At 38.5% G+C, this 24405-nt stretch overlaps 1 protein-coding gene across 1 annotated transcript in view; it reads left to right on the top strand.

Moving 5' to 3' along the window:
* Positions 1-24405, top strand: part of USH2A (usherin) — a 935662-nt gene that overhangs the window by 368026 nt on the left and 543231 nt on the right. Inside the window, exon 22 of the mRNA XM_005690572.2 lies at positions 9738-9868. Coding sequence (XP_005690629.2) covers positions 9738-9868 — 131 coding nt within the window. The remainder of the gene's footprint in view (positions 1-9737; positions 9869-24405) is intronic.

Below are 24405 nucleotides of genomic sequence, written 5' to 3'. Positions count from 1 at the left end.
GAATTGATGCTTTTGAACTGTGGTTTTGGAGAAGACTCTAGAGAGTACCTTGGACTGCAAGGAGATCAAACCAGGCATTCCTAAAAGAAATCATTCCTTAATATTCATTGCAAGGGCTTACGTTGAAGCTGAAACTCCAATACTTTGGCCACTTGATGTGAAGAACTGACTCATTAGAAAAGACCCTGATGCTGGGAAAGATTGAAGGCAGGAGGGAAAGGGGATAACAGAGGATGAGATGGTTGGATGGCATCACCAACTCAGTAGACATGAGTTTGAGCAAGCTCCGGGAGTTGGTGATGAACAGTGAAGCCTAGCATGCCGTACTCCATAGATCTCAAAACGTTAGACATGACAGAATGACTGAACTGAACTGATCATTCATGCTGGGAGGGTTGTAATACACTTTCCTGCAATTATAGTTTTTAATTGGATTTTGGAGGAAAGAATTTTCCTCCTCTGAGATGTTTTGATTCTCAATTTCACTTTGTTCTTGCAGTAACTATATAAGCATATTATCTGATTATTTCCAGTCATTTTGAAATGTCTTGCCTTTTCCTGAATCTGCAATAACAAGGATATGTCAGTCGGGATAAAGGTTTGGAGAGGCTTGGTGGGTTGTATGGTTTAAGAGAGAGACACTCTGTTGAAAGTGATTTCTTTTGTAGTTGGTGTTCTCTGAGTGGTTTTTGTGTTTTGTGAATTTCTTTTGTTAACTCAGAACTCTTAGCTTCCATTTACTTTCTTCTCTGACTCCTAAAGATAGGGCCTGAGAGATAGGGCCCCTTCTCACGCTTTCCTTGTCTTCTGGAAGCAATGCCTTCCTCAGATTGCTCTTTCATTTCCTGGACTCTTACATGCCTCTTTCTTTGACTAATATCAAATGACCAGTGGTTTAACCCAGCATGCTTAGGTCTTCTCAGTTTTTGTTGTTGTTGTTTAATTGTTTTCAGTCAGGGAGGAACTGACTTTCAGGGGGTAGTTTTATCTGACTTCTGTCATGGCTGGGTCCTTCTGCCCTTTTCTGTTCATTCTTTATTGCACTCTCAACTCCAGTGTGAACTCTGGTGCTGACACTTATGGTTTAGAATGTTTATTTTGCCATTTCACATATTGAAGTTTTTAGAATTCTCTGTCTCCTGATGACTTTGCGGGCTTGGGTTTGGTAATTATATTTTTTCCTTCTTCTTTGTCAGAGTGACTTTTCGAGAAAATGTGTAAATATTAGGGTGCTGCCATTTTCCAGTGGAAAGGTGAATCATCTGGACTAAAATTTTAAATATAAAAAGTCATGAATATACTAGAAGCAACATTAAAGACTACTTTTTATTACTTTGTTAATAAGGAAGTACTTTCTAATTAAAGCACAAATTGGGGGAGGAATAAATTAAAAGTTTCTTAAAAATAGAAACGAGCATCTAATACATAAAAATTTATTGAGAGATTAGACTGAAGCAAGCACTATTCTGGATTTCATTTTAGGGGATGGAGATATGTGGTAAATAAATGATGAAAGTATAGGAAGTGCTGGATATAATGTGTGTTATGGAGAAAGGCAAAGCAGACAGGTGGCTGTAATTGTTAATAAACGAATCATAATGGACCTCAGATAGAAGTTGAATTTGAGAAAAGACTTGTTAAAAAGTTAGATAGGAAGCCTCAAAGATGCCTGGGATCAGTGGTCCCCAATCTTTTTGGCACGAGGGACCGGTTCCATATAAGACAATTTTTCCATGTAATGGTGTGGGAGGATGATTTGGGGATGAGTCAAGCACATAATTGTGCCCTTTATTTCTATTATTACTACATCTGCTCCACCTCAGATCATGAGGCACTAGATTCTGAAGGCTGGCAACCCTGCCTGGGAAGGTGTTTCCAGGAAGGGGGAAGAGCAATTACTGAGGTAACCAGAGTGGAGAGAGGAAGGGGCAGTATAACTGGAAATGAGAGACATGGTGAAGGCTGGATTATTTAGAATGTTCTAGACTGTTGTGATGACTTTGTCTTTTCCTGGATGTAATACAGGAAACCTTTGGTACTCACCAAATAGAGGAAAAATGTGACCAGAACTGTCTTTTGACGAGATCACTCCAGCTATTATTTTAGAATGGGGTGTGTGTGTGTGTTTGTGTGTGTGTGTATTAGGGTGGAAAGGAGCAAGGATGGAAAAAGAGAGGTCAAAAAATGTAGTTAATTACAATAAACCTGAAGACAGAGAATGGTGACTCATAATATATGATGATCCACAATATTTAAAGAACTCAAATAGAGCAAGTAGGAACCAATAAATAGACCTTTGAAACTGGACAAGATATATTTGTATACACAACTCCCAGAAAAATGTATGGTTATCTTTATGGCTAAAGTAAAGTATCTTTACTGAATTTTCACTATTTCATCTCAGAAACCTGAATTTTCACTATTTCATCTCAGATTTTGAAATATCTGTTATTGACCAGAGATGGGGATGTAATCATTGAAACTATGAAAAGTGTTTTAAATAATTACTTGTTTTGAAAGACCATATGGCAATATCAATGAAATTAAAATGTTTTTTCTCTTTGAACATCATCTTAGAGCCCACCAATATGAGAGAAAAACCATTGCAATACTACTTTTAATATAAAAAATTAGAAAGCAACTGTTATCTGTGATAAAATTATAAATTATGTAAATGTATTAGTCATTAGAGAATATCGCATATGTTTGTAAACTGAAGTGGAAAAATATTGTCTGTATTTTACAAAATAAAAAGCACTTACAGAAGCATTTTGCACAATAGCTAAGATTAGCAACAGATCAAATGTTCATCAGTGGATGAATGGATAAAGAAATATGTTAATACATATTTTATGTATAACATATACATATGTAATACATTTGTATACATGTATTCCATGTATAATATACAATGGAATATTATTCAACCATTGAAAGAAATCTCACCATTTGTAACAAAGTGGATAAAACTGGAGGGCATTATGCTAAGTGAAATAACTCAAATAGAGAAAGATGAATAGAGCTCACTTGTATATGGAGTACATTTTAAAAAAATAAAAAAAAACATGATACAAATAAACTTGATTAAAAAACAGCCAAAAAAAAATCAAATTTCTAGAAACAGGGTACAGTAGAATAATGGTTACCAGGGACTGGGGAGATGGTGGTCAAAGACTATATAGATGCAGTGGGATGCAGTTGCATATGGGATGAAAGTCTAGAGATCTAACGTATAAGCATGATTACTATACTTAATAATAATATTGTATTATATATATTAAAATATACTTAATAATAATGCTCAGTAGCGTTCAGCTCTTTGTGGCCCCATGGACTGTAGCCCACCAGGCTCCTCTGTCCATGGAATTTTCCAGGCAGAAAATATTAGGGCTGGTTTCCCTGCAGGTTTTCCAGACAGGAATGTCAGGGCAGGTTTCCCTTTCCTACTCCAGGGGATGTTTCCAACCCAGGCATGGAACCCGCGTCTCTTGCATCTCCTGCATTGACAGGCAGATTCTTTACCACCAGCACCACTTGGGAAGCCTAATAATACTATAATAATACTCTATTAAAAGGTGCCAAGAAAATAGATATCAGATGCACTTATCACACATAAAACTTAGTACCTAGTAAGGATATATTATGTCAATTAGCTTGACTGTAGTAATCATTTCACTATGAATATCTATAAATTATCACATTGTATACCTTAAATATATGCAATTTTATTTTAAAATATTTTAAAAACTGACAGAAGAGTATGTGTGGTTTAATCCAATTTAAGTAAAGAAAAACAATGGCATACATATATGTATAAATATTTCTGAGAAAAAAAATTGCCAAATTGTTGGTAGTAGTTTCTCTGAGTATGGCTATTAAACCTACATAGAATTTTCACTTTCAGCTTTTATAGTTTGAATTTTATGTAACTCCATTGTTAGTTACTTTTCAGCAAACCTTTGTACCAAAGTTTAACAAACAAACAAAAATACAAAAATCATAGGTGTTCCAGTTGACAGATTTCAAATCCCGAGTAGCGTTATGTGACTAGTATCAAAATTACTAAATAGAATAGTACTGATCCCCAGAACCTCTGCATCGTGCCCTGTTCTAAACCCCAACCAGGATTACCACTATCCTGACCTCCAAAGCCACAGATTCGTTTTGCCTGGCCTTATTCCTGATATAAATGGGATTATGCAGTATACTTTTGTGCCTAGCATCTTTTCTCCAGTATTTTGATTGCGACGTTCATGCATGTAGTTGCATGTGACTATGATTTGTTCATTCCTTTTACTATTTTATCCTCATTTATTTATGCTTTCTACAGCTGATGAGCACTTGTGTTTGTTCCACTCTAATGGCATAGTGGAAAGTATTTCTATATACATACTTGTGTATTTTTCTGAAGCTGTGTTATTGTGTGTGTGTGTGAAGGGGTGTGTGTGAAGTGGGGTGTGTGTGTGTGTGTGTGTGTGTGTGTGTGTGTGTGTGTGTGTATGAAGGGGTATATATACCTTGGAGTGGAATGGCTGGGCCAAAAGATATACATATATTTAGGAGATATAACTTAAAAAGTACTACCAAGCAGTTTTTCAGAGTGATTCTGTCAATTATACTCCCATTAGTAGTTTATGAGTATTTTGGTTGCTCTACAGTCTTGAGTATATTTGGCATCTTCTATTTCATTTTAGCCATTCTGGTGGATGTTTAGTGGTATGGTATTTTAGTTTGCATTTCTCTGATGACTAACAATGCTGAGCATCTTTTTCCTACATCTATTGGTCATTTGGATGTCACCTTTTTTGAAGAGTCATTTGCTCCCATTCTTATAATGAATCAATTATTTTATATTATTGATTTGTAGGAATTATATATATTTTTTATTGGCTATGCATCTGTTATCAGAAATATATATTGCAAGTATCTTCCCCTGTTATGTTGGTCACCTTTTTGCTCTCTTATTTATGTCTTTTCTTAGACAAAAGTTCTTAATACAATTTATCACCATTTTCCTTTCTATTATAATTTTCTGTGTATTACTTTAAAACTCTTTGCCTATTCCATGGGGCTGTCATTGTATTTTGTTTTTAAGGTTAAATTTTTAAAGGTGCAAATACATTTATATAAAAGCTAAATATTTCTATCCAGGTCTTGGATTTTCAGATTTTTTTAAATGTAAGGCTATGGATGTATGTCTCTTTTATCCATCTCTGTATCCCAATAGCCTAGAAGGGTGGCTGCACAAAATATATTTTCCTAAAAATATCCCTTGGATGAATGAATACATTTATCTATTGAGATAGAAAACTGCTCCATCATTTCCCCAAATACTTGAAACAAAAATTGAATTTTAGAATATCTGTTATTTTCTTTAAATGAAAATCAAAATTTTAGCAGGTGATAAACGTGTATTTTTCACTTTTCTGCCCATTTTAATCAATATTGTTCTTTAACACAAACCTTTAAAATGAAAAATACTCTGTACTGCTCTGCTTTGGCCTACAAATCTTCTTATTTGTGAGTCCAGGATAAAAGCACATTCATGAGGCATAGCAGAAAATAGGAGTCAAGTTCAATCACACAGTATATAATATGCAAAGTTTCTTCTCTCACATGGTACCACGTGTCTGATTTCATTTCTTTACCCAGTGTAAATCACATGGCTGAGTTTAAAGTCAATGGCTGGGGCTATATTAGCATATATTAACAATTGATTATATGATTTAAGATATTTGGCTCAAAAATAGGATTTATTGATGACAGTATTGTCAAAAATGTGTTTCAATGAAAGCGTGCATATTTTTTTTTCTTCATAGAGTACTTGCAAAAAATCCCCTCATTCATTATATATCTTTATAGTTTAAGGAAATAATATGATTTGAAAAAGCTAAAGGAAAGTTGACCGTACAATAGCAAATCAAGTTACCCTTTACTAAATACTTCTCACAAGAAATATGCCTTGATTTGTGTATTTTGTTTTAGTTGGACTAAATTTTATATATTTCTGTGTTATGTAAGTGTAAAACCTAGAAATTAAATGTTGTGCCCAAAAGAACGCATGTGCATACATATTCCTGATGTTAGATAATAATTGATACTATTTCTGTAATTCTCACTCTGACCCAAAATTTCTATCACCAAATTTCCTGTCAACTGGGGACAAGTAATTGTTTTCCAGGCTGAGCAATTATTAATTTCTTCCCTCAAATCCAGACTTTGGCTCCCTGTTTACTGCCATGGAGATGCCCCCAGCACCCTGGTTGAGAGTTGTGTTGTCTTCATGTTCTGAATTGTAGCTGTTTTTATGAAATTACTTTCAGTTGTTTAATTTTAAAGCAATAGTTTCAATTATAGCATTTGATACAACATACAAATTTTTAAAATGGTCACTTAAATGTGGAAAAGAGCCACTCTGAACCAAAACAAGAGACACTTAAGAGAAAAAGAGTTAGTTGATAGAAATGTGATTTTTCTCTGATCAGAAGGTACACCAGATTTTGGCTGTGTCCGAGCTTTTCTTGGCAGATATCTCCTTTTATTTGACTGGGCCACGCTAATAATTAGTTTCTAGGTCTTCCATTTCTTTCTCTACCAGATTTTTCTAGTGAGAGTTCTATGTCCATTTCCTACTCATCCTTTCTGCCAGTCCTGATCAGCCAGCCTTTGGAACTCTGGTCATTCTACTCAGTTCAAAAAGACAGTAACGACCACCTCTGTGAGCTTTCCTTCAGCTCTCATTATTCTGGATTTATGGGAGGTGACAGTTAACTTTGCTTTCTTAAATTTCTCTCCTATTTATGTTCCCATTATATGGCATTATCCTGATTGTTTTAACTTTATTATTGTCTCTCTTCTTTCCTTCTCTTAAAACTAGGGCATTTCCCCAAACAGTTCTTTTTATGTCTTCTTCATTCGCTTCCCCAGAGACATGAATTTTTGACTGGTGATTGCCAGTTTATTTTCCTAGCTCCATTTTCTCTTCTGAGATTGAGTTTCTTATTTCCAAATGATGGATAGTTTTTTTTATACATCATTAATATACATTCACTCTGCCCCAGATGGAGTTTATATCCTCAACCCTGTATTTTCTTCTTTTCTTGACCTTTCTATTTCTGTTAATAATGCTATTTTTCCCTCAGTAATTGGTGAAAAGAATTGACCACATTACCCCTATCATCACCTCATAACAACTTGTCTTAATGATTCTCTTCTGAAATATATAGATTCCATTCTTTCAATCCATTTATTTATGTGTCAGTCTTTAATTAACATCCTTATCGTCTTATTTCCCCCAAAGCACAGTAATAACCTAACTAGTTCCTCTGTAGTTAAATTATCTGTATCCTCCAGACATTCCACTGTAGTTTGGTTGCCTTAACTTGACTTTGAGCATCTTCTTCCCTGCCTCCACCCAATTTTTAAAACCTCCCTTTCTCCATAGGATAAATTCCAGCTGTTTTAAGGCCACTTAGTAGGAGAGATAAGAGTAATAAAGCTTATATGAGGAGTTCAAGTGAGTATGAATGCTGAAAAATGATGTGATGGGACAAACATTCTATTTCTGGGAAATGAGAGAGGTATCAGAAGTCTAACAACAAGAATGTAATATTCTAGAAGGTGGGATACAGAGACTCAGAGTGTGTGAGGCAATGAAACATCACAATGAGTAGAACAGACATGTTTGAAAAGGGCCAAAAGCATGAAATCTAGAAGATAAAGTTGCAGAAGCTAAGAAGGCTAGGAAAAGTTTCACTTGCCTCTTTGGAAAGTCTAAAGTCCACATCCCAAACTTGCCTTTGTTGGTATTGGAATAATTCACTAAAGATAGATATAGCACAACCTTCCTTTCCATCTTTGTCTTCTACACAAACTTCTTAAGCCAGATAGTCTATATATGGCCTGAAATGGGGTCTTGCCTGCTTCTTCAGATTCATCTCTTAGCTCCCTTCTCTATATTCAGCTTTCCTGAATATTTTCCATGCCTCTGGCCTTTATAACAACATCCCCCAGAATCCTTCATATTCTCTGAAAACAAGCTCAATATCTTATTCTTTTTGAAACATTCCTTAATCCCTTTGAATCAAATGACATCTTGTAAATAGGCCTATGTCACTTATCATACCTCACTGCTAGACAGCAAAAGAGACACAGATGTAAAGAACAGACTTTTGGACTCTGTGGGAGAAGAGGATGGGATGATTTGAGAGAACAGCATTGAAACATGTATATTACCATATGTGAAATAGATTGCCTGTCCAGGCTCAATGCATGAGACAAAGACAAGGCACTCAGGGCCAAAGAATATATTCAGCCTGATTTTGGTATTGACCATCTGGTGATGCCCATGTGAGAGTCATCTTTTGTGCTGTTTTAAGAGGGTGTTTGCTATGACCAGTGCATTCTCTTGGCAAAACTCTCAGACTTTACCCTACTTCATTTTGTACTCCAGGACCAAACTTGCCTGTTACTCCAGATATCTCTTGACTTTCTACTTTTGTTTTCCAGTCCCCTATGATGAAAAGGACACCTTTTTTTGCTGTTAGTTCTAGAAGGTCTTGTAGGTCTTGATAGAACCGTTCAACTTCAGTTTCTTCAGCATTGCTGATTGGGGCATAGACTTGGGTTACTGTGAAATTGAATGGTTTGACTTGGAAACAAACAGAGATCATTCTATCATTTTTGAGATGGCCCCCTGGTATTGCATTTTGGACTCTTTTGTTGACTATGAGGGCTACTCCATTTCTTATCTTGTCCACAGTGTTAGCTATAAGGGTCATCTGAATTAAATTCACCCATTCCAGCCCATTTTACTTCACTGATTCCTAAAATGTCAATGTTCACTCTTTCCATCTCCTGCAATTTACCTTGATTCATGTACCTAGGATTTCAGGTTCCTATGAAATATTGGTATGTCTGTTAAGACACATACGTTTTATATCTCCAACTAAACTTGAAGCTGTTTGAGAACAGCAACTGAACCTCTTACGCTTCTTTTCCAGTTTCAATTCATTGACAAAACATCTTACTTAGAGGAAGAGCTCAGTAGCGTGGGTTGAATGGGTGGGACACCTGGTAGAATGGAGGTTGGGCCAGTTGCTGGTAGTTGGAAGACATGATAGAGAACCATCACATGTTTCCCCTGCTCCCTGAGCTGGGGCCATTTCTGAGAGCCAAGAGCACTGTGTGTCTCAAGTAGTGCTGGTAGGTAATCTGAAGGGTGAGTGGAGCCCCTGGAATTCTGAAGGCTGCAGAGCATTTAATGACAGGAAAATTGGCTCTGTGGACTACTTTATAGCAGATCTTTCTACTTTTAACTTCTACTACTGGACTAACTCTTTAAACTTCATAAGTATTTTAAATAAAGCTCCTTGTGTTTCTTTCACTCATATCAAAATCCATTTATTTTTATGACTCTGATAATATTACTGCATTTATCCCTTTTGTATCCAGTTTTGGGTTGACAACATATCTTTTTACGTTGATAAGTTTTGCACATATTTAAACTTCATTATATATTGATTGGTGGGAGTGCAGGCTTGAGTTTCCAAGTATGGGTTGGCATTCATAATGGGATACAGTTAAAACCAAGTGGCTGGACCATCCCAGGGCAATGTTGTGTATAATTCCCTGATTGCACTCCTTACATCATAAATAATAATGAAAGTAAATGTATATTTACCAGAGAGAATCAACAAAACCCAGCCCTGATTTGCTGATTGCACTTTTCTCCCCAGGTATTAAAGCCAGCTTTCGAACAAGGGTGCCTGAAGGTTTGATTGTCTTTGCGGCATCACCTGGCAATCAGGAAGAGTATTTTGCAATTCAGCTGAAGAATGGACGCCCGTATTTTCTTTTTGATCCTCAGGTAAATGAGTAATCATAAGAGTTGACATTTTTGAGAGTTTATCAGGTGCTTATATTTTCACAATGAATCCTCACCAAAAACTTACAGATGAGCGCTTTATTATTCCCACTCTACAACAAGGAAAATGAAACTTCAAAAGTGATGTGACTTACCCACAGCTGAAATAGCAGACCCTTCAAACTACAGAGACTGACTGATAATCTACTTGCTTTTTTAACAACCATATGCAACCTTATCATGAGGATTAAAGTTTTTAACTGCATTCCCTGAGAAAATTATGTCTTTCTGTCTCCCTTCCATTTTCTCTCTCTTCCTCTTTCTTTCCTCCCTCCTTTCTTGCTTCCCCGCCCTATCTCTATCTCTTTTCCTTTCTTCACTAGCAAATATTTGTGTCCATCAGGTGCTATTGAGCTCAGTATTGAAGACCATAATACTTCTAACGTTAAATATGACCATACCCCTATGAAACAGTCTAGGTTGGATATAGCTAGTTTTTAAAAAATACTCCTGAATGTTATGAAAGAGAAGTACACTACTAAGTATTATGAGTGAAGAAAACAAAGGCTCTTTCTTTCCTTCAGTTCAGTTCAGTTCAGTACAGTCGCTCAGTCGTGTCCGACTCTTTGCGACCCCAGGAATCGCAGCACGCCAGGCCTCCCTGTCCAACACCAACTCCCGGAGTTCACTCAGATTCAAGTCCATCGAGTCAGTGATGCCATCCAGCCACCTCATCCTCTGTCATCCCCTTCTCCTCCTGCCCCCAATCCCTCCCAGCATCAGAGTCTTTTCCAGTGAGTCAACTGTTCACATGAGGTGGCCAAAGTACTGGAGTTTCAGCTTCAGCATCAGTCCTTCCAAAGAAATCCCAGGGCTGATCTCCTTCAGAATGGACTGGTTGGATCTCCTTGCAGTCCAAGGGACTCTCAAGAGTCTTCTGCAACACCACACACAGTTCAAAAGCATCAATTCTTCGGTGCTCAGCCTTCTTCACAGTCCAACTCTCACATCCATACATGACCACTGGAAAAACCATAGCCTTGACTAGACGGACCTTAGTCGGCAAAGTAATATCTCTGCTTTTGAATATGCTGCCTAGGTTTGTCATAACTTTTCTTCCAAGGAGTAAGTGTCTTTTAATTTCATGGCTGCAGTCACCATCCGCAGTGATTTTGGAGCCCCCCCAAAATAAAGTCTGACACTGTTTCCACTGTTTTCCCATTTATTTCCCATGAAGTGATGGGACCAGATGCCAAGATCTTTCTTTCCTTAGTTCTCTGCAAAGGTAATATTTAACTGAGATGCAAAACAATAAATAAAAGGATAGAAGTGTATATCTATTCAAGAGGAAGTGTGTTTGAGGTGGGGCAGGCCAGAGGAAATACTGATAGGAGATGAGGGAAAGAGCTGAAATAAAATTTCCAAGCAGAGCAAATAGCAAATATTTAGTGTCTGAGTTAAGCCATGAACATGGCATATTCAGTGCATTAAAATAAGATTAAGATGGTTATGGAGTAGAGAACAAAGAGAACAGTGGTAGGTTGAAAAGTTGGGTAGAGACTAAGTAATTTAGGATCTGGGAAGCAAATGAAAGGGTTTAAATTATTCCTAAGGGCAGTTCAGTTCAGTTTAGTCGCTCAGTTGTGTCCTACTCTTTGCGACCCCATGGACTGCAGCATGCCAGGCTTCCATGTCCATCACCAACTCCCAGAGCTTGCTCAAACTCATGTCCATTGAGTCAGTGATGCCATCAAACCATCTTATCCTCTGTCATCCCCTTCTCCTCCCACCTTCAATCTTTCCCAGCATCAGGGTCTTTTCCAATAAGTCAGTTCTTCACATCAGGTGGCCAAAGTATTGGAGTTTCAGCTTCAGCATCCGTCCTTCCAATGAATATTCAGGACTGATTTGCTCTAGGATGGACTGGTTTGATCTCCTTGCTGTTCAAGGGCCGCTCAAGAGTCTCCTCCAACACCGCAGTTCAAAAGCATCAATTCTTTGGCACTTCGTTTTCTTTATAGTCCAATTCTCACATCCATACATGACCACTGAAAAAGCCATAGCTTTGACTAGATGGACTTTTGTTGGCAAAGTAATGTCTCTGCTTTTTAATATGCTTTCTAGCTTTGTCATAACTTGTCTTCCAAGGAGCAAGGGTCTTTTAATTTCCCGGCTACAATCACCATCTGCCGTGATTTTGGAGCCCAAGGAAATAAAGTCTCTTACTGCTTCTGTTGTTTCCCCATCTATTTGCCATGAAGTGACAGAACCAGATACCATGATCTTCATTTTTTGAACATTGAGTTTTTAGCCAGCTTTTTCACTCTCCTTTTTAACTTTCATCAAGAGGCTTTTTAGTTCCTCTTCACTTTCTACCGTAAGGGTGGTGTCATCTGTGTATCTGAGGTTATTGATATTTCTCCCTGCAAGTCTGATTCCAGCTTGTGTATCATCCAGCCCAGCATTTCTCATGATGTCTTCTGCATATAAGCTAAATAAGCATGGTGACAATATGCAGCCTTGACATACGCCTTTCCAGTTTTGAAGCAGGGCAAATGGGAAACTGCTGCATAACTGTCTAAGGGCAATGGGAAACTATTGCTTAGTTGTCTTCACTTTAGTTAGAGGAAGTTTAGTAAGCATTTGCTATTAGGTGCTGTATTGGGCCCATGAGTAATTGAGGGAAAAGGCTGTGTAAAACATTTTTTCTCAGGTTTTCAGCTTAAAGCTGCTGACCTATGCTTGTCAAAGAAGTGTTTTCTGTTATAGTGGTAAAATAGGCACAGATTTCCCCTTGTATCTAAGGGATTGTAGGTGAAGAGCTTCCTACACCCTGGAGACCCACTCATATTGAAGAGAACAGGCACGGCCTGCTGGCCAAGTGTGTCTGAGCACCACCCCAGACCCTACAGAAGTCTTTAAGAGGCAGGCTGAGCTCTTCCTGGGTTAGGAAGCTGGTAAAGCCATGAGCTGGCAACTGGCAAGACCAGGGTGAAAAAGGATTATTCCTGCTGTTTTGACAGTAGCCTGTTAGCCACCTGGCCTGATAAGGGCTCCTGGGCATCCCCTAGAATTGAAGCTTCTTAAGGGATGCTCATAGGTAAATGAGTAAGCAAATAAGAAATAGCAAACACCTAAGCACATCCTGCATCCTGGGGGAAAGGGGTAAGAAGCAACTGTTTCTGAAGGCAAGGCAGATGGCATTTGGAAAACAAAAGCAGCACACTGAAGTTGATTGAATTACAGAACTGAAAATATTATTTTTCATTTGAATCCTTTAAGTTGATTACTTAGAAGAGGGACTGCTGAGATTCATTACTAGGTCAAAATACATAACAAAAATATGAAAACAAAGATTAAGGAGGATACTAATATGAAGAAGAAATTCAAAAGGAAAGCAAAAAACACATGCACAAGTAAAAGATGGATAAGAGAAATTAATGAAATATAGAGAAAATCTGATTTAAGAAGATTTCTTGATTATGAATTTATTGAAAGGACTCATCAAGTGCCTGGCAAGATTAAGCAAAGCTTGTGCTTCTATAGGACCTCTATGTGTCATCCATTATTCTAAGTGTTCTCTCTATACATAAATGCACACACATATGATCTCATTTAAACATCACAGCAATTCTATAAGGTAGATACTTGTTATTCCCATTTTACAGGTGAAAATCTAAGTCAGAGTTAAATTAATTTTCCCAAAGTAATACAGCAGATCTGTGACCAAGCTTTTCAATATGAAACAAGAATGCTTGTTGATGTCCAGAGACTCAATGAAAATGCCATCCATGCACTATATTGGAAAGAAATGTTTCAGCAAGGCTTCTAAATCAGAAGAAAAAAAATAATCTGAAATATAGTGGAGAAGCAGTGGTGAATGGTAAACCTAGGGATATTAAGTTCAGCCAAAGTATTTAATGACAGACTGAATAGAAATGTGTTTTACAGTGCCAAAGAATCTTTGACATAGAAGAGACAGGCAGCAAAGGAAAAAGAAATCTGATAGTTGTTTGGTGCTAAAATTACTAAGAGTTGAAGGAGAGGTCAAAAGGTGAATGACTTAAAAGTTTATAAGGTGTCAGTTTAATAGAGGGGGGTAATTACAGTATAGGTCATATTAGTTTCTTGATTCCATAAAATAAATGGACAAAAATATTTGATTTTAAATGTGACAAAAGAAGTTAATTACTAATAGAATGAAAACATTCCAAGAATGATTAAGATGAAAAAAAAAAGACTGCTAGATTGTAAATATCAGCAAAAACATAAAGGAAATAATCCATTAAAATAGAAGAATAATCAAAGAGTAAGAAAAAAAAATCTGGTTCTGCTTTTTTTACCTAAATCTACCTAATTTCTACCTAAATCTACCTAAATTACTATCAGGGTATATTTGAGACAAAGCCAGAAAGGGAAAACTTTAATCATATAGACATTTATTCATAGAGCTTTGAAAGTACACAACATGGGTTCATGTTGATTGTCTGTTCATTCTTGGAGTTGCCACATGAGGTATTGTTTTCTTCCCTGCTTTAGATGACGTGTCTTAACTAGAGTCACACAGTGATCTAATGATAGAACTGGCACTGAATTTAGATTATTTCATTCAATGAAACATTGTTAAAAATGTATTATCCTGGGACTTCCTCAGAGGTCCAGTGGATTGGGGGCAGGAGGAGAAGGGGACGACAGAGGATGAGATGGCTGGATGGGATCACCGACTCGATGGACGTGAGTCTGAGTGAACTCCGGGAGCTGGTGATGGACAGGGAGGCCTGGCGTGCTGCAATTCATGGGGTCGCAGAGAGTCGGACACGACTGAGCGCCTGAACTGAACTGAACTGAACTGACCTGCAAGACGCTACCTTCCAATACAGGGGCTGTAGGTTCAGGGAGCTAATGACACAGGGTGAGGCCAAAAACTGTAAACAAAGCAAAACAATTAAATGAAAAGCCCTCTGTCACATAAGTAGATATACAACCAACTTGCATAGGAAATAAAAATCTTAAAAAAAAAAAAACCCTGTATTGTACCCCAAGCACTGTGGTAGGGCAATTATGCACTAGAAACACAGGAATGAGGGAAAAACAAAACGCCACTCCAGCCATCCTCTCTTGGGACCCCCATCTTCCAAGACTGAAGTACAGAGTCTTGCCAAACTTGGACATGGTAGTGTGCCAGGGTGGCTTCACACTGCCTCACACTTACAATCAGTCATGTGCTCATAAATGTCCATCCCGGTGTTTTTGAGTGTAATACTAGGTGACCCCTCAAACCCTGGAGCTACAGCTGTAATAGTACAATGGCTACAGGTTTATTCACAGGTTTTGAGTATCTAATAAACGTGCCTTGCTTGCCGCCCCCCGCCCCCCGCCCATACTCTCTAATCATATAGAGCACAATCTTTGCAGAATTAATCAAAAAATGGTTTTATCAGAACTGGAGCATGACTGCCATCTCTTTGACAGTGTTGCATTTCTTTCTAAAGGGTGTGATAGCTTCAGATTCTGCAGAAATGGAAGGTGAAGATGTTAAACAATGCTTAATTCCACTCAGCCACATGATTCCTGTTCACATCCTGAGGCTGGCTTCTTGAAAACTCTCTCCATCTCATCTTTTTCATCTCCTCTCCATGATAAGATAGACTGGTATAAACCGTAGTAGAGTTCGAGGAAGTGTTCCCAGGGCACTACCCACGATCCCCACCCCTTACCCTCCTCCCTTAGACAGTGCCTGAGAGTGCTCCTCACTAAAACTGACACTCCCCACTGCTCTGTCCTTGCCCTATATACCCAAATCCTGACCTGTATACAAATCTGGGACTTGCCCACCAAATATTAATGGAACTGTTAAAGCCAAACAGTTGGAGAACCAGGGGGATGGAGAGGGTTTAATGATACCTTCAAAGTGCATTTTTACATGGAATAATACTATCCATCTACAAGGCAAAAGTTACCTGCATTTTAAGGAAAGTGATAATATATACAAAAGAAAACAAGGTATTGATTGAACAGGCCTGCCTTAGGGTGTATTTGAAAAAATGTAATCAGATGAATCACACTACATGCTCATGGGTCATGATGCTCTTTATACATAAGTCCATGTATAAAGACTTAAGCTAGCCAGGATTGGTCTTTTCTCACCACCAAGGAATTTATCCAGGTTACCTGGACATATTTGCTAACTTTTTAATGAAATCCCCATGTATTATTATCAGGCAAATAATTGTGGAAACTGAGGGATGGAGACTATTTGATATAGTCTTACATTTTTTCTCTTTTGGGTTAGGAATATGAATACAGGTTTTTTTCCCCTCCTTTTAAAAAATTGAATAGTGAAAGACTAGAGATCTCTTCAAGTAAATTAGAGATCCCAAGGGAACATTTCATGCAAAGATGGGCTCCATAAAGGACAGAAATTGTAGGGACCTAACAGAAGCAGAAGATATTAAGAAGAGGTGGCAAGAACACACAGAAGAACTGTACAAAAAAGATCTCCATGACCCAGATAATCATGATGGGGTGATCACTCACCTAGAGCCAGACATACTGGAATGTGAAGTCAAGTGGGCCTTAGGAAGCATCACTACGAACAAAGCTAGTGGAGGTGATAGAATTCCAGTGGAGCTATTTCAAATCCTAAAAGAAGATGCGTGAAAGTGCTGCACTCAATATGCCAGCACATTTGGAAAACTCAGCAGTGGTCACAGGACTGGAAAAGGACAGTTTTCATTCCAGTCCAAAAGAAAGGCAATGCCAAAGAATGCTCAAACTACTGCACAATTACATTCATCTCACATGCTAGTGAAGTTATGCTCAAAATTCTCCAAGCCAGGCTTCAACAACCTGTGAACCATGAACTTCCAGATATTAAAGCTGGTTTTAGAAAAGGCAGAGGGACCAGAGATCAAATGGCCAACATCTGCTGGATCATCAAAAAAGCAAGAGAGTTCCACAAAAACATCTATTTCTGCTTTATTGACTATGCCAAAGCCTTTGACTGTGTGGATCACAATAAATTGTGGAAAATTCTGAGAGAGATGGGAATACCAGACCACCTGTCCTGCCTCTTGAGAAATCTGTATGCAGATCAGGAAGCAATAGTTAGAACTGGATATGGAACAACAGACTGGCTCCAAATAGGAAAAGGAGTACGTCAAGGCTGTATATTGTCACCCTGCTTATTTAACTTCTATGCAGAGTACATCATGAGAAACTCTGGGCTGGATGAAGCACAAGCTGGAATTAAGATTGCTGAGGAAAATATCAATAACCTCAGATATGCAGATAACACCACTTTTATGGCAGAAAGTGAAGAACTAAAGAGCCTCTTAATGAAAGTGAAAGAGGAGAGTGAAAAGTTGGCTTAAAGCTCAACATTCAGAAAACAAAGATCATGGCATCCGATTCCATCACTTCATGGCAAATAGATGGAGAAACAGGGGAAACAGTGGCAGACTTTATTTTGAAGGGGCTCTAAAATCACTGCAGATGGTGCAGCCATGAAATAAAAAGACGCTTACTCCTTGGAAGGAAAGTTATGACCAACCTAGATTGCCTTTTAGAAAGCAGAGACATTACTTTGCCAACAAATGTTTGTCTAGTCAAGGCTATGATTTTTCCAGTGGTCATGTATGGATGTGAGAGTTGGACTATAAAGAAAACTGAGCGCCCAAGAATTGATGCTTTTGAACTATGGTGTTGGAGAAGACTCTTGAGAGTCCCTTGGACTGCAAGTCCTTTAGAATGGACCGGATCCAACCAGTCCATTCTAAAGGAAATCAGTCCTGAATGTTCATTGGAAGGACTGATGCTAAAGCTGAAACTCTAATACTTTGGCCACCTGATGTGAAGAGCTGACTCATTGGAAAAGACCCAGATGCTGGGAAAGCAGGAGGAGAAGGGGATGACAGAGGATGAGATGGCTGGATGGCATCACCGACTCAATGGACATGAGTTTGGGTGGACTCCAGGAGTTGGTGATGGACAGGAAGGCCTGGCATGCTGCAGTGCATGGGGTTGCAAAAAGTTGTACATGACTGAGCAACTGAACTGAACTTTTTAAAACCGAAGTATACAGCCCATGGGGTCACAAAGAATCAGATATGACTGAGCAACTGAGTGCAGTACAGCACATAGTTGATTTACAGTGTTGTGTTTCTGTGCATAGCACAGCGACTCAGTTATACATATGAAGTGAAGTGAAGCAAAAGCCACTCAGTCTTATCTGGCTCTTTGTGACTTCTTGGACTATACAGTCCATGGAATTCTCTAGGCCAGAATACTGGAGTGGGTAGCCATTCCTTTCTCCAGTGGATCTTCCCAACCCAGGGATCGAATCCAAGTCTCTCATATTGTAGGCAGATTCTTTGTCAGCTGAGCCACAAGGGAATCCAGGAATACTGGAGTGGGCAGCCTATCCCTTCTCCAGTGCATCATCCTGACCAGGAATCAAACCAGAGTCTCCTGCATTGCAGGCAGATTCTTTACCAACTGATCTATCAGGGAAGCCATATATATATATATATAAAATATTCTTTTCCATTATGGTTTATCACAGGATATTGGATATCGTTCCCTGTGCTATACTGTAGGACCTTGTTGGTTACTCATCCTGTAATACTTAGCATTGGATAATCCCAAACTCCCAATCCTTGCTTCCTCCACTTTCTTCCCCCTTGGCAACTAAAAGTCTTCTGTATGTTATGAATACGGTATCTTGAACAAAGTAAGAGCCACCCTGGATTTGAAGAAGCTGTAGAGTTTGTTTTATATGTCTGTCACTGACATTCAAAATATTTATATTATAAATAATTTAGGTACCACTTTAAGCTAGTTTTCTTTTCCTTGTGTCTTAAAGGATACAAGGTTATCTAATGAACACTTTACTTGGCAATGGCACCCTACTCCAGTACTCTTGCCTGGAAAATCTGATGGACAGAGGAGCCTGGTAGGCTGCAGTCCATGGGGTTGCTAAGAGTCGGACACGACTGAGTGACTTCACTTTCACTTTTCACTTTCATGCATTGGAGAAGGAAATGGCAACCCACTCCAGTGTTCTTGCCTGGAGAATCCCAGGGATGGGGGAGCCTGGTGGGCTGCCATCTATGGTGTTGCACAGAGTCGAACACGACTGAAGTGACTTAGCAGTCAGACAAGTAGTTATTTACTCAATGTGTCTTTCTTATCTGAGTGTACAGTCCAGGGAGGGCTGGACAAATACATCCTTGAGGCTCAGTACAGTCCTAGGAACATGCATGCTTAGTCAGTCAGTCATGTCTGCCTCGTTATGACCCCATGGACTGTAGCTTGTCAGGTTCCGCAGTCCATGGGATTCTCCAGGCAAGAGTTCCGGAGTGGGTTGCCATTTCCTTCTCCAGGGGATATTCCCAACCCAGGGATTGAACCCTTGTCTCCTGTGTCTCCTGCATTGCAGGCGGATTCTTAACATGCTGAGCCTTGGAAAATAGTAGGTAATAAAACATAAATGTCTGTTGACAGATTGGCTGACTTCCTGTCTTGATAAATATTGGTAAAATAGTATTTATAATTGAAGAAAATTACTTATTTTCTAGGATAAAATTTCTGACTCTTTAATGATCATTTAATTTAGTTCTTATTTGTTTTGTCAGTTAGATACTTTGACTTATATCAATGGTTGTTTTCAGATTACTGTTCCTGAATCCATTCAGAATAATTAAACATTGAGTTGTGGAAACAGCGTTTTGTACGAATTGAAAGTTACTCTCTAATGCATAGTTTCAAAATCCCTGTAGTCATTGTGTGTGTGTGCTCAATTGCTCAGTCATGTCTGGCTCTTTGTGACCCCATGAACTTTAGCCCACTGGGCTCCTCGGTCCCTGGGATTCTCCAGGCAAGAACACTGGAGAGGGTTGCCGTTTCCTCCTCCAGTAGTCATTGTGTAGTTTGTTGTTTTAAAAGTATCTTAATAAACTTAAGTAATGAATTTTTACACAACGATGTAATTCTATATAAAGTCATAGAATTCCTTCAATGAAATGAATCCAGTTCACTCTGTTAAGACATATTTGTGAGAAAGGGAAAAGTTTTCTTATAATATTTAAAACTGGATATATGTTTGTATATTATACACTGAATACTTAGAATTATTGTTAAGAGTCACTAAAGAAAAACTACTCCATTTTTTAACTGCTGTATATTTTTTATTGTCTCAAAAAATTGGCTATAGTCTTCCCATTTTTATTAGATTAATTTCAACTTGGAAATACTTGATCAGATGATATTTTATTGACTAGTAATGACTTATGGTTCTCATTTAAATGTTTTATGTTCATTCACATAATAAACTGACTTCACTTAGAGAAGTGGTGAAAGTGAAAGCTTTCAAAAAATTCAAAATAGCATCTATTTAACGTGTCTAATATTTTCCAAATAGCAATAACAAACTGTACCAGATTTGACACCAGACTTGACCACAGAATTATTCTCTTTATATTGGTGGGGGAAATATCTTAAACTATCATTTAAAAAAATAGTATGTTGAGTTCCCCTAAGTATGAAGAAACTTTGGCATAGTGAGGCTATCTGTTATGTACTTGAATGTGTCACCAATAAGTGTGATTTCTGATGTAGAGAACTATTAATGCTTCAGATTGTTGCCAAACATAATATGAAGAACCACTTACTCAGACACCTGATCTTTAGAATGCAGCATCGTTTGTAACAATTTTAACGCTAACTAAGTACACTTTGATGAGACAGCATTTAATAAAATGCTCATTAATTTCATCATTAGCAAGGGTATGCTAAGAAGTAAGCCAGTTTCTTATGTCACGCCCAATTAGCACCCCATGCTAGTAATCCCATTAGTATTGTTGAATTCACTAATGGAAAAACTAATGGGCATGCTACCAGGGCACATTAATTGGGCACGACACCAGTTCTGGTTTTAATTATTAAACTACGATAATGAAATGTGTGTTTGTAAAATATTAAAATGTTGAAATTGGGTTGAAGAAAATAAAAGCATATGTAGAAAGAAAGAGTTATATGGAAAGTCAACTTATAAAGATGCAAGAACTGATCAAAATGGTCATATTTCTAGCTGATTGAGTTGCCTATAAAAGTTGGGGTATTGTCCTGTGAGAAGCAAACCCTCCCCTACTCATGGGAAATTAAACCCTCTTTTTTGGTAATATGAAATCTTGTATGTCATACATGTTGTCATGCTCTGTATGAGGCCTGACAGGAGCCAATTAAATGCATAGAATGGACAGCGTATGTTGCTGAAGCTATTTTAGAAAAATATAAACAAATGTTTTACTGACAATGGTGTGATTAGTACTGCACTTTTGCGATATTAAACCATCAGCATATTACATCAGATAACTGTCAGTTTTATCAGTTTTGAAAACCAGTATAGCAAAATAATTAGAATTTGGTGAAACATTCCAAGTAATTTAAACATCTATTTTGTAATATTTTATCCAATCTGTTTTTGGTTTTGTTTTGTGTTCAAAATTTTGTATTGATTGAAGTTAATTATCTCTGGTGGTTCAGCTGGTAAAGAACCTGCCTGCCAATGCAGGAGGCGCAAGAAACATAGGTTCGTTCCTTGGTTTGGGAAGATCCCCTAGAGGAGGAAACGGTAACCCACTCCAGTACTCTTGCTTGGAAAATTCTATGGACAGAGGAGCCTGCCAGGCTCCAGTCCCATGGGGGTACAAAGAGTTGGACATGACTGAGGATGCTCACACAATTATTGCTAAGGAGATCTACTTTATTAACAAAGAAAGCAAAAATTATTTTCCTTTAGAAGGTTTAGAGTAATTTTCTGTTTTTTTTTTCTTTAATCATAGTAGTTGTAAATGATGATGGTGAAAGTGAAAAGTGAAAGTGAAGTCGCTCAGTCATGTCCGACTCTTTGCGATTCCATGGACGGTAACCTACCAGGCTCCGCGGTCCATGGGATTTTCCAGGCAAGAATACTGGAGTGGGCTGCCATTTCCTTCTCAAGGGGATCTTCCCAACCCAGGGATTGAACCCGCGTCTCCTGCATTGCAGACAGACACTTTACCGTCCTAGCCACTTCAATTCAGTTCAATCGCTCAGTCGTGTCTGACTCTTTGCCACCCCATGAATCGCAGCACGCCGGGCCTCCCTGTCCATTACCAATTCCAGGAGTTCACTCAGACTCACGTCCATCAAGTCAGTGATGCCATCCAGCCATCTCATCCTCGGTCGTCCCCTTCTCCTCCTGCCCCCAATCCCTCCCAGCATCAGAAAGTCTTTTCCAATGAGTCAACATTCGCATGAGGTGGCCAAAGTACTGGAGTTTCAGCTTTAGCATCATTCCTTCCAAAGAAATCCCAGGGCTGATCTCCTTCAGAATGGACTGGTTGGATCTCCTTGCAGTCCAAGGGACTCTCAAGAGTCTTCTGCAACACCACAGTTCAAAAGCATCAATTCTTCGGTGCTCAGCCTTCTTCACAGTCCAAATTTCACATCCATACATGACCACCAGAAAAACCATAGCCTTGACTAGACGGACCTTTGTTGGCAAAGTAATGTCTCTGCTTTTCAATATGCTATCTAGATTGGTCATAACTTTTCTTCCAAGGAGTAAGCATCTTTTAGTTTCATGGCTGCAGTCACCATCTGCAGTGATTTTGGAGCCCAAAAAAATAAAGTCTGACACTGTTTCCACTGTTTCCCCATCTATTTCCCATGAAGTGATGGGACCAGATGCCATGATCTTCGTTTTCTGAATGCTGAGCTTTAAGCCAACTTTTTCACTCTCCTCTTTCACTTTCATCAAGAGACTTTTTAGCTCCTCTTCACTTTCTGCCATAAGAGTGGTGTCATCTGCATATCTGAGGTTATTGATATTTCTCCTGGCAATCTTGATTCCAGCTTGTGTTTCTTCCAGCCCAGCATTTCTCATGATGTATTCTGCATACAAGTTAAATAAGCAGGGTAACAATATACAACATTGACGTACTCCTTTTCCTATTTGGAGCCAGTCTGTTGTTCCATGTCCAGTACTAACTGTTGCTTCCTGACCTGCATACAGATTTCTCAAGAGGCAGGTTAGGTGGTCTGGTATTCCCATCTCTCTCAGAACTTTCCACAGTTTATTGTGATCCACCCAGTCAAAGGCTTTGGCATAGTCAATAAAGCAGAAATAGATGTTTTTCTGGAACTCTCTTGCCTTTTCCATGATCCAGCGGATGTTGGCAATTTGATCTCTGTTTCCTCTGCCTTTTCTAAAACCAGCTTGAACATCAGGGAGTTCACAGTTCACGTATTGCTGAAGCCTGACTTGGAGAATTTTGAGCATTACTTTACTAGCGTGTGAGATGAGTGCAATTGTGTGGTAGTTTGAGCATTCTTTTGCATTGCCTTTCTTTGGGATTGGAATGAAAACTGACCTTTTCCAGTTCTGTGGCCACTGCTGAGTTTTCCAAATTTGCTGACATATTGAATGCAGCACTTTCACAGCATCATCTTTCAGGATTTGGAATTCCATCACCCCCACTAGCTTTGTTTGTAGTGATGCTTTCTAAGGCCCACTTGACTTCACATTCCAAGATGTCTGGCTCTAGATTAGTGATCACATCATCATGATTATCTGGCTCATGAAGATCTTTTTTGTACAGTTCTTCTGTGTATTCTTGCCACCTCTTCTTAATATCTTTTGCTTCTGTTAGGTCCAGACCAATACTGTCCTTTATCGATCTGATCTTTGCATGAAATATTCCCTTGGTATCTCTAATTTTCTTGAAGAGATCTCTAGTGTTTCCCATTCTGATGTTTTCCTCTATTTCTTTGCATTGATCGCTGAAGAAGGCTTTCTTATCTCTTCTTGCTATTCTTTGGAACTCTGCATTCAGATACTTGTATCTTTCCTTTTCTTCTTTGCTTTTTGCTTCTCTTCTTTTCACAGCTATTTGTAAGGCCTCCCCAGACAGCCATTTTGCTTTTTTGCATCTTTTCCATGGGAATGATCTTGATCCCTGTCTCCTGTACAATGTCACGAACCTCATTCCATAGTTCATCAGGCACTCTATCTATCAGATCTAAGCCCTTAAATCTATTTCTCACTTCCACTGTATAATCATCAGGGATTTGATTTAGGTCATACCTCAATGGTCTAGCGGTTTTCCCTATTTTCTTCAATTTGAGTCTGAGTTTGGTAATAAGGAGTTCATGATCTGAGCCACAGTCAGCTCCTGGTCTTGTTTTTATTGACTGTATAGAGTTTCTCCATCTTTTGCTGCAAAGAATATAATCAATATGATTTTGGTGTTGACCATCTGGTGATGTCCATGTGTAGAGTCTTCTCTTGTGTTGTTGGAAGAGGGTGTTTGCTATGACCAGTGCATTTTCTTGGCAAAACTCTATTAGTCTTTGCCCTGCTTCATTCCACATTCCAAGGCCAAATTTTCCTCTTACTCCAGCTGTTTCTTGACTTCCTACTTTTGCATTCCAGTCCCCTATAATGAAAAGAACATCTTTTTTGGGTGTTAGTTCTACAAGGTCTTGTAGGTCTTCAT

Source organism: Capra hircus, chromosome 16 (genome assembly GCF_001704415.2).
Source record: "Capra hircus breed San Clemente chromosome 16, ASM170441v1, whole genome shotgun sequence".
In the NCBI taxonomy this organism is placed as follows: domain Eukaryota; kingdom Metazoa; phylum Chordata; class Mammalia; order Artiodactyla; family Bovidae; genus Capra; species Capra hircus.
The sequence above is the reverse complement of the archived record's forward strand: the minus strand, read 5'-3'. Positions and strand labels throughout refer to the sequence as shown.